The following is a 12,074-nucleotide window of genomic DNA, read 5'->3' on the forward strand; positions in this document are numbered from 1 at the left end:
ATAACTGAATGCAAGCCAAAAGTCTAACAGAGCGCAAAGATATCTTGTTCTGACGACAGGAGGCGCTTCATTATATTTGCTTATCCCACAAACTGCCGACAAGGTTTATTTACAATACCCCTCCCCCCCCCCCCCCCCCCCCCAAAAGAAAAAGCTCTACACAACAACAACAGCTAATACTGTTATTACTACTAAAAAAAAAGGAAAACAAGCCACATTTATTTAATGAGTTCCCTATCCGTCTTTTACAAGCACATCAAAACATAGTTTTTTGCTATTTCTCGTCTGCCAAAAACGGATTTCCGGTATTTGCCAGAAAATGTCTGCGGGAATTCAAACTGTTATAAAAAACTTAGTCTATAATTTGTCCAAAAAAAGTCCAACATATCTCTCGTGAATGATATCAAGTCTTTTTGAGGTAGGAAGAACATTCCTATCACAAGGTAAAAGCCATGATTTTTTTTGACTGTTTTATCCTTTATTTATCCTGTAAAAGAAAGAAAGAAAGAAAGAAAGAAAGAAAGAAAGAAAGAAAGAAAGAGTAATCTCACTGGAATTACAGATGTCTTTTTCTTGAGAGATCTGGCCAAGAGGGCAGCAAAAATTATAAGAAATATAACATCAGGATTCTGTAAACGTACTTAAGTGACCAAAAAGGGCTGGATTGAATATAATGTAGGTACAACAACGCAGTCATAAAGATACTTGTAAAAGAGGTAATTTCTTTATTTTTTATATATATATATATCAATCCTTCATAAATCCTATTTACGACAGTCTATTTGTCAATATAAATAAAGGTATTCGATATAAAAACAACAAAAAACAAACAAACAAACAAACAAACAAACATACGAAATCACTTTTTGGCACAACACCAACCAGTACCCGATGGCAGCAAAGTGGTATGTGTTCTATAAAATGACCACTAGATGTCAGTATAAGTCTCAGTTCAAAGTGCCGACTAAAATAAATAAAAATCTAATACCTTAGGTTTAACTTTGAAAACAACTTTATGAGAAAATAGTAGTTGATGTCACCTTTAAGAGATGAGTCATAGTCTTGTGGCCTCAGACCTGTTGATAAGAACAGTAGGCTATATAACTGGTTACGTATGCATGTTGTTTTTTAGTCTTTTCTTTTTGAGTATAAACTTTAGAAACGGTGCACGAGAAGGGTCCCGCCTCTTTGGCATCCATAAGGAAACACCAGCCAACCAAGCACGGAGGCTTTAAAGCCTCTCCGGGCATGACCAACAGAGAGCATCACCCCTGCGTTTAGACACCGTTTTTTTGTCGGAAGTCAGGTGGATGGAGCAGCTGATGGGCGGGGGCGGTCCACTGGAGCAGTGAAGCGTCTTAGTGAGTGACAGTGTGGAAAAGAAATATGAGAGGAGAGTCTTAAGTTAGGAATAACTGGCCTGTGGCATTTAAAACAAAAAATTGTAGCTCGGGCTTATCTTAGAGGTATAGATCCGCGTTGCAGTGATTAAAAAAATCCGCAGCTCATCGAAATGTGGAACAGAAGAAAGTTAAAAATTCCTTCTACGTCGGGTAGTCCTCTCTGGTTTGAGTGCAATCATGTAGACTCGTCCTTTAGCCGATGCGACGAGAAACACTTCGGATATTAGCCCGTAGTTTGTGGTGAACTCCATCTGGCCGCAGAAGCAGGACGCAGGTTTAATTTGCGCTCCTGGTTCCGTCCGCGCCGTATGCAGCTCCTGCCACTCTAGCCAACCATGGCACGACTGAGGAGGAAAGCGTGCATAGCTCTGTTTCTTTTCACGCTGTTCATCTTTGGGACCATGATGGGACTGAGGACCCTGAAGCCCAGTGACGGTTTCTCGGACTTGGCTCCGGGCTTGGAGCTCCTGCCGATGATCGGAGGAAAGATGGACCGGCGCTCAGTGTCCCGTGATGGGACCGCTTCCCCGGGTCAAGCCCGTCCGCCTGGCAGCAACGCCAAAGCCGTGTTGTCTAACACCGGCCCCGAGGGGACCATATTTTATGATGTTCATATTTTCTACTATATGTGGTACGGCAACCCACATATGGACGGTAAATACATTCACTGGGATCACATCCTAGTCCCGCACTGGGACCCTAAGATCGCATCCAGCTACCCGCGAGGGAAACACATGCCGCCCGAGGATATCGGCTCCAGTTTCTACCCCGAACTCAATCCGTACAGCTCGCGGGATCCGGATGTGTTGGAGTCCCACATGGAGCAGATCGGAGCATCCGCAGCAGGTACTGTAAAAAAAAAAAAAGAGAAATGCAAACCGGCACCCTGAAATTCTCGGAGAGACGCATAAAAAAGAGCTGAGTGTTGTTATTTGTGCTCAGCAGCTTTACAGAAATGTGGCTTCTGTAAGCACAAAGCTGCCTCCCTTTTGCTGAAGGGGCTCGACACATTTTTCAGCACCACACATGTACTGGACAGCTCCCCACACGCTTGGTTCCCAAATATCTGCTGCTGCGCTTTCATCCTTCATTAGGTGTACATCAGAAGCAAACTAATGTTTTTAAAGATGTTTAGCTATCTATATTAAAACTGAACCTTATACTACTTTAGTATTAAAGCATCACCAAGCCCCAAAGTATCTCTGCAAGTACCTTTATCTCTTTTAAATGTGACAACTGATAATAGTTGTGTTGCAGTCTCATCAAAGACTTGTATGGCTCCCTTAAATTCAGTACAAGTTTGTTCCCTGGTGTCAAGTAACAGCGCAGTGTGTCAGCCATCAGCAGCCAACACATGATAGGCCCTGATGTGTCTGTCCTGCGGTGCAGTAGGTTACTGTACACCAGCTTGAGTGATGAGAAGGCCATCTAACCCTGAAACCTGGGAATCATGGGAGGTCCAACTCAAAGTTGCTTAGTTAAAACCTTCCATTTAATTAGAGACCTCATACTCAACTGTAAATAGATCTGCTTGACTTGGTGACTGATTTCCTGCCACTAAAATGAATAGCAGTAGCCGTCTTCTTGATACACAAAGACATGTTTGGCTATTGTAATCTAATAGTCTCCACAGCTCCACAGCAAGTGGGCATGAGTTTAATAAATTAGTTTTGAGTGCATAAACAGTGTGCCAGTTCCTACCTCTTGCCAGGCACCGCTGTGGCTGATAGAAAACCATTTTTCAGCCAGCGTGAGTTTATGAATTTATGAGCTGTCACACACTCAAACTGTTGCCACTAAAACAAGGCATAATAAATAGTCCTAAGATGACAAGTACATATTCATTTAAAAAATTAACTGTCCTCCATAGATCAGCGGATGTACTGTATTGCTGTGAACCACAAAGAGACACTAAAGGATGATCTCAGAGAAAGCAACATTACTACAAGACAACAATAACTGCACATAAACACAGTTAGCTTGAAATCCATGCATCATTTCAGCAATCCATACAATAATATTGTTAGAGCTTCATATACATTTTGTATGTATGTTCCCATCAGAAGGTGATGGTGCTCTGAGGTGTTAATTCGTATCTTTGATCAAGTGCTTATCTCCCTCTAGGTGTTCTGGTCCTGTCCTGGTATCCTCCTGGAGTAGCTGATGACAACGGGGAACCTGCTGAGGATTTGGTACCAGCTGTACTGGATGCAGCATATAGACACAACCTCAAGGTAAGCAGTGTCAGCACATTTTATGTTTGTGTGTGTGTGTGTGACATAGAGAGATGTTTTTTAGATGAATCATCTATTTTAAACATTAACTTTTTTTCTCTTTCCTCTTCATTGACCTTTATTGAAACTCTAAAAGCCAGAACAATAAAAAGGAAATCAGATAGCACACTATATAACAATACTGCAAAGTATAACTGAAGTAAGCTCAGATCATACAGAAATACAACAGAGTTTACAGTGGTTTTGAACTCTGTTAGAGAAATTAGATTTATGAAATTCATTTTAACTTTAGGACTCTAACTTCCTGGAAAACAAACCAGTGACTTTGTCATTTCTGTCACTCAGCAGCTATTCTGCATGTCCTTTAAGAAATACAGGAGATGCATCTCTAGAGATTTCATTTGACCAAATCACTTACAGAGGAGATTTTTAACCTGAACAGGGCATTTTTGTGGTTAGATAAAGACTATAACAAAGAAAATATATATATGGCCATAATTTGCCCCAGTTTGTTATGATTGGAAAAACACATATTCTGTTACCAACAGACTGCCTCTCAAAAGGAAAGCATAGTGTCAATTTAGTACTACTACACAACAGTAGCCACTGCCCAACATGCATGGATACTGTGCTGATGGATTAATGTACAGCAAATCACCACGATAGAGAATCTAGGCCAGATGGCAGCAGCTAGGCTTCTCCTAATTCCTAACAGCTGTAACAGTGTCCAAAGTATCTTAAGAATTCCTCATATCTATCATTTAGACTTAGAAATAGTTGAGCTGATGGTTGCAAAGTGTATATGGCAAAATAGGTCCATAATTACACAACATTTTATCATCTGCATATTTGTATTAGTTCTGAATGTGCTACACTTGAATTATTTGCATAAATAATTGGACCAAACTCAGATCCCTGAAGTACTCCACTGAGAACATATTGAATTGTGTCTGTGGAGTTTCACTCTGCAGTGTGGATTAAACACCCAAAATTATCTACATGACAGTAAGTGCTACGTAGACAGTCGTTAATATGTGCAGGCTTGCTTACAGTCTTTCATAGTGGCTCACTGTGTTGGCTTTTGTGGGTTCAAAAGAGAAGTCTTTACAATTGATGATTTCTATGAGCAAAACAGACCTAAAGTAACTCAGCTATTTTTTTATTTTGTTATTTTTATTTTGAACTGTTGCAAGAGCCAAAGTTTAGGCTCAAATTTGAAAAAAATTGGAATTTCTGTCCACTACCCTTTCTAAAACCTCAGTGACACGGGACCAAAAGAAGGATTACTGGTCTTTCACAGAGGCATATGAAGAGCTTAACACTGCTTAGGATAGTAATCTTGAACCAGTGTTATATGTGGAATTTGTGGGTGCTAAGGCCTTCTCAACTTGCTGTGCTGCATCCTGTAAAGCTGCTCACTGCTACTCAGGATTTGACTCGGAATACTTGCAGCTGCAGTGACTTCATCTCTAGCATTAAAGCATAAAATGTGTCAAAGAGCTGCTGCTGTTGCCGCTGGATTAGTTGTTGAATGAACTCTTGAACACATTAGTGGGGTGGAGAGCCGTGGGAGGCGGTGCAGAATGTGGGTAAAACCACATGACCAATTGCCAATTAGGTTGGAAAATGACAGCGGACATAGCTGAGTCTGTGTTGGTGCCCCTGCTGCACTGTATTGAAGGCTTATTAAAGTTTTACAGCCAGTGTTTGCTTGTAATCAGATATGATTCGTGTCAGATGCTTACCGAATACGGATGGAGGGATTGGGCGAAGAAAGACAATGAAGGGGAACGAGAGTGAGGTGCTAGCAGTGCGGGATTTTCATCAGCACTGTGGATCAGAACAAGGAACTAGAAATAAATTAAGAAAGTTCTCAGGTCTGTATGCTCTAATGTGAAGAATAACAATGACTTAAGGGCCAAGATCTGAGGACTTTTCCCATGTTAAAGCAGGTGCCATTAATAATACACCACTGCATTTGTACATCTAATTCATTAATTTAATCATCTTAATAATTACTGAACATTTTCTAATATCAGCCTCTAAATATGACATTTTGTTGCTCTTTTTTAATATATGTAATTTATAATAGAATATTTTTATAATTGAAAGATTTTACAGTTTAAAAATGACAAATATGTACACATGTAATAATATTTCCATGAGCCTCTTGAAGTATATTTACCTTTAAATGCACAAGACCAAAAATCATTATTCACAAGTTGTATTTACAATTTGCAAAAGTTATCACCGAGGTTAATTACAAATCAGTATTGCAACACAAGTCATTATCATGCTGGTGTTTGTATTCTGTTGTGCAGATAACATAATTTGATTTCAGCAGAGATGTGGCCACAAACTGGCCTCATTCTCACTATAAACAACTCCGATGAGAGGCAGAAGAGTTGTCAGGCTAGCCTGTCAAATTTAATATCATACTGGGGAGTTTTTTCTGTTTGGTTGAAGGCAACGAAATAATGCATCTCTACAAGGGCAAGACAAGAATGCAGGGATTAGACATGCATGGCTGAGTTGATGAGGTTTTACACATAATGCTGTCAGTAGAGAAGCTAATAGACAGAATTTAATGCCACGCTTTATTGTCATCATCCACCCAGCAAGCATGGCATTTTCATAAAAGCACGTGTGGAAAAACAGATTGTGACACGCTTTCTTCAAACTGCATATTGGAGTATCTTACTGAAATAAGAATGAGCTGCTTATCCTTGTGTTTAATGAAAACGCGCAGAAGGTCACAATCAGAGCAGTCTCCAGAAAGCGCTGGAATGAAATTATTCAGAGTTGAGCGGAGTCTTTCCAAGCGTCCTTTTCCAATTCTCCTTGTTTTTCCTGAACTGTTATGTCTGCACAGAGCTACATTTATCTTTGGATTGCTTCCTCTTGCATAATTTTTAGCAAAATGCTGACAAGGTAAAGAACTTTGCCTCTGATAATTTGGAACTCTGATGAAAAACAACCTTAAATAATTTCTGTGCTCTTTTCCACTGAAAGGCAGGACAAAAGGTGGGAGGGAAGCCCAAGTGAGGAGGATGGATGGTCTCACAGAAGGCAGAGGCAGCAGCCAAAAATGTATCAGATCAGGATTCAAGAAGCTCACATAAAGTGGCTGCTTGCTTATCTGAGAAATGCATGAGCGAATTAGCAGTTTTGTTTTGAGTCCTCACCACCTTGGATAGTCTACTGTATGATATCAGAAAAATACATTCATAAAAAAAGACAAAAAAAAAAAATATCACAAAGGGAGGAACCTCCAGAAGTAATGAGCTATCAGTATTTATGATACCTGTCTGTGCGTACCTTGGTTTCCATCTTTGTCCTTTTTTGACCTGTGCTGTCTTGCATGTTGCAGCAGCAATCCTCCAAACTGAGGAGGAGTCTGGCACTCGTAACTGATGAATATAAAATTAACTTTCCAAGATTTTCATGGACAGACTAACCCATTAGGGGACACTTACTCATAACCTTTAAGTATTCAGTAGCAAAGAATAAACAAAAAACAAAATATAAAATCAGAGAAGCTGGAACCATTTTTGCCTGAAAAATAATATGACACATACATTTTAAAATTAAGAAATTATTGAAAAAACATGCTTTTTTTAAATCAAAGAAGTGTTTGCATTCAGACATTTAAACATGCAGTAAAATTATCAATAAAAATAAAAAACAAGGAAAATGCTACAAATGACCAGTGACATGATCTGTCTCCATGACAGCAGGATGTAATGCTGAGCTGACAACGCATTTATATGAACCCAAAGTGATAGATGGAGGTTTTGATAAGAGGAATACAGTGAATTGCATACAGCATTTGACCTAATTGAACATTTACAAGTTAGACTGAAGGTGAATGGAAACTGGAGAAGAGCAAGCTCACTAAAAACAAATCCAGCTTCCATCCTGGTAGCGATCCCACGCCACATTGCTAAAAACACACTGACCCCTCTTCGGGTAATGCTGCAAAAGAAAGCAATGTACTTTTTATTATATAAGTTGAATAGCATCTCAGTAGCACCCACACACGGCTCATGTTGGAGAGCATATCACATGGAGCCTCCACAGCAGTGCTGCTGCTTGACCTCAGCTTGAAGTGGAGCTGAAATAGTCCTTTTGCCCAGGGGAGGGTGGGGGCGGCTTGGTGGGGACAGGGTAGGGGGGGTTATTGGAAACTGGAGGTAGGAGAAAAAGAGCAGAGGGGATATGTGCATCATGGGTCCCATGACTCAGTTTGAGCCTGTGAACAATCTGCACCCTGAGGGGGTGCAAAAGTTCTATCTCCTAAGTAGGCCATGAAGCTACACAGGGGAATATAGCCCATGGGTGCCCTATGATGGCATCAGCCGCACTTCCTTATTTCCCGATGCACTCAGTAGCTACATTTTTTCATACATGAAACCTGTACAACCTCGGTGTATATCCACCGACTTCACTCACTGTAGAATGAAAGTGATATTAAATTGATCTAATTGTCAGAAAAGGTCCGAACCTATATTTTTGTGTTGGTGCTCATCCTTCCCTTTGCGCTTTCTGCATGACATGGCACTAAATTCACTCTGCTCAGCACAAATCACACCGGGGCTGTTCCAGACTGCACTGTCAATGTTTATGAGGTATTAAAATGCGTTGACTATGTCTCATTTACTTCTAAATTACCAAAAATGTAATCAGCCAGCGCGTTGGGGAAAATGAGTTTTCTAGTGGCCTGCACTCTGATGTAGTATCTATTTTCCTCTGTTATAATCATGTTATAATCATGCAGCTTCACGATCTGTAATATCTCATAGATTTTTTTTGTGGCTTTATCATACTGTACTATCTTATTGTTTCCGTCATTTTCTCTCACTGTTACTGCCAGAGAGTTAGCTACATAAATATTGATTTTAGAATATGATTTACTCATATGCCCAAGACCTTCCTTCCTCAATCTCTTTTCAAATTACTCTTTTGCAAAACAAAGTGCCTCTTACACTGTTAAAATTGACATTTTTTTTGTACATAAAAGCACTTACTATCATTATTAGTAGCAGAAGTGATCCAATTATTTGGATCCATCCCGACCGTCCAGGACACATATCCATTAATTCCTTAATACTCTACACTTAACTCCATAATGACAATATGGATCTTATAGAAAAACTACAAAATACATCTATTTCCAATAACAAGTAGGTGAAATGCCATTCTATATTTTAGTGGAGCTTTGCAAGCATTGGATTTTTAACAAAGATAAGACTTGGATCATGTAAAGTACGCTAAGGCATCTTTGTTTAGCTTACTCAATGGCAGCCTACATCCCTTTAGATGCTTCCATAATCTCAAAAAGGACATTTTCCTTTCACATTGTTCCTCTCGAGTGTCCAGTGCTGGAAAAGTGGTGTTTCTCTTTGATCATGCATTATTCAAAGTCACTGAATTCTCCAGGCGCACCTTAAAATATTCAACTTAAGCACTTTTTGTGTACATGTCACTTCATATCCCTTGTTCCTCTGCTGCGTTTGTTCATGAACTGTAAACAGCCATTTCTAACAGACGCATTAACTGTGAGTGTTACAATAGTCTCCAGAGGCAGACCACTCAGGCTGAAAAACAGTTATAGTGTAGCAGATTTTGTCATGAACACGGAGCAGTGAGGAAACATGGTGCTTTGATGTCCGTGTAAGTGGGTAACATTTGTGTTGGTGAGCCCTCTTAGTGTTATAGCCTTATTAAAGGGTTTTTAGAAAACTACAGTGAGTCTGTAATAAGGTACAAGGGTAAAGGCACCAGACTCCTGATGCCACGCATTGCTTTGGGGCTGCACAAGGTCAAAATGGTGCATGACTAACATGTTTTGCTGAATTATAACAGACTCATTTTCCTGAAAAGGGGCTCAGAGGTCTGATGAGCTGTGATACCATCTGACTACAAAAACAGTGGTTGGGAATTGCGGTGTGACCAACATTGTTGCAACCGTGCCCAATCAAATTGTGATCTCTTTGTTTTTAATATGGTTACTTCAAAGATAGGGACCAGGTCTGAGACCGCTCAGTCACCATCTTTAAACCCATGTTGGTGCATCAAAACAGTGATAAAATGGGGATAAAACTCATTGAGATAATACTGTGATTAATGATGATAAAGCTCTAATCTGTTGTCTGCTGCAAATATGTTGCTATCCACACTTGACCTGTAGTGGTGTACTGGAACCAGACATGGAATCCATGCATTAAACGCAACACTGTCAGCCACAGACTGGGTCAGATTGAAATGTGGAAAATGTATTGCTTATACAGTTATAAGCAAACTGGCACCGCTAGTTCTTTTCAATAACAACAAGCATTTTACCAAGATCATCAGATGATCATACCCTGATGAAGATAAGAGAATGAATGGATTCATAGATGGATGGAAAAATAAGAAGCAAGTAACAAAATAATACAGTGTAAGTTCAGGTTTTATGCATGTTTCTCTCTGAAAACACTTAATGGTTCGTCTCTCCAACTACTTTGAACTAGATAGCAAAAAAAAAATCAATCCAAGCATTCGCCAACCACCTTTCCCTGGTTGCATGGAGGTTGTGGTCCTATTTTTACTCTTGTATGACTGAGGCCTTATTGAACTATTTTTGTCTTAGAAACATGTCAGACTTTGATTGATTACAAGCCAGGAGAAGTTACTGTCACTCTCGTCAACTTTCTATGAGGAATCTCCCCCTGGGAACGCCTGACTTTTAGTCAATACTTCTCGAGGTCGTCTGTAAATGCTGACCTTGAATGATACATAAATTAATAATGTAGTTATATAATGAATGAAAATGAACATGCATATTGCTTTATCATCTCCCAGGTTGCATTCCACATCCAACCATACAGAGGACGAAACGATCAGAGCGTGCACGACAACATCAAGTACATCATTGACAGGTGGGTGCATGTCTGGCTGTGCTTCATCACTGAGTCAACTCAAATAGAAAGCCATTAAGATTGCATGCATAGCAAGAAAAACAGCAGTTACGACACTGAAATACTTTTAGGGTGCAGTTCAGCTTATATAAAGCCAGTTTCATGACTTATGGATGAGTTCTTCAAGCAAAAGCCATTTTAACTTTTAACTTTAACATGTGGGGTTGCTCTGAAAAAGAGGACCTTTCAGAGATTTACTAACTCACAAGTCCCAAACCTTGAAAACATATTCAGTTTAAGCAAGAAATGGTATACAATATTATTCTTTGTCCCAGTGGTAGGGTTTATTGTTGTGTTGTTAAATGTTCTGTATTATATTATTTTTAAGGTATGGCGACCACGGAGCATTCTACAAGTTCACGACCAGCACAGGGAAGAGTCTTCCTCTGTTTTACATCTATGACTCCTACCTAACTCCACCCGAGTCCTGGTCTGAATTTTTGACACCCACTGGTTCCCACAGCGTGCGCGGGTCAGCTTACGACTCCGTCTTTGTAGCCCTGATTGTGGAGGAGCGTCATAAGCACGACATCCTGGCAGGCGGCTTCGATGGCATGTACACTTACTTTGCCTCCAACGGCTTCTCCTTTGGCTCTTCTCACCAGAACTGGAAGGCAATCAAAGCTTTCTGCGATGGGAACAACCTCCTTTTTATCCCCAGTGTGGGGCCTGGTTACATTGACACCAGCATTCGGCCATGGAACAACCACAACACACGCAACAGGGTGAACGGACGTTACTACGAGACAGCCCTGCAGGCGGCACTCAACGTGCGCCCAGAGATTGTCACCATAACATCTTTTAATGAATGGCACGAGGGGACACAGATAGAAAGGGCTGTACCTAAAAAAACTGTGACGCGGGTTTACTTGGACTATCAGCCACACGGGCCTGATCACTACCTGGAGCTGACCCGCCGCTGGGCCGAGCAGTTCAATAAAGAAAAGGAGCAGTGGCTCATGTGAGCTTTCATCAAACTGACTTTAAAAGGCACGCCGTAGTGGAAGTGTGTGCACACATGAAAGAGGAGGCAAGAGAGCGATTGATTGATATAGTTTTGAGTGCAGAAGGACATGCTGTTACCTTTTTTAAACACTGCTGGATGCGAGAGCTCCTATAGATGTGTGTGCAAATTCAAAGATAGGATACAAAGTGTATCAAAAACCCAGACTTATAAAATGCTCTGTGGGTCTGTCTCTAATCTCTTCCCCCACACAATTGGTATGTTGAAATGTCTGCCTGATAATTTATTGCATTTCTAAATACAGTAAGCCACCATCTCATGCCCCTTTATATAGTGAAATAATAGAACTGAAGACACTGTAGTTTTCATTTATCCATAACATACAATTTGACCCTTTACCCAGGTTCAGAGAGCTTTTTAAAATGGGGATGATGTGGTGTTTTACAACTTGTCACTGTCACACAACATCTCTAACAAAAACATATTCTTATGAAATAAACAAACAAACAAAAAA

At 40.2% G+C, this 12,074-nt stretch overlaps 1 protein-coding gene across 1 annotated transcript; it reads left to right on the plus strand.

The window, feature by feature from the left end:
* The first annotated feature begins 1,059 nt into the window (after positions 1–1,059).
* On the plus strand, positions 1,060–12,063 carry LOC134636923 (glycoprotein endo-alpha-1,2-mannosidase-like protein). The gene is made up of 4 exons (XM_063487191.1): positions 1,060–2,249; positions 3,528–3,637; positions 10,481–10,557; positions 10,925–12,063. Exons 1-4 carry the CDS (start codon positions 1,739–1,741, stop codon positions 11,559–11,561), a joined length of 1,335 nt encoding a protein of 444 aa, XP_063343261.1. The 5' UTR covers positions 1,060–1,738; the 3' UTR covers positions 11,562–12,063.
* The last annotated feature ends 11 nt before the right edge of the window (positions 12,064–12,074 follow it).

The sequence above is a fragment of the Pelmatolapia mariae genome, linkage group LG10_11 (assembly GCF_036321145.2).
Source record: "Pelmatolapia mariae isolate MD_Pm_ZW linkage group LG10_11, Pm_UMD_F_2, whole genome shotgun sequence".
Lineage (NCBI taxonomy): Eukaryota > Metazoa > Chordata > Actinopteri > Cichliformes > Cichlidae > Pelmatolapia > Pelmatolapia mariae.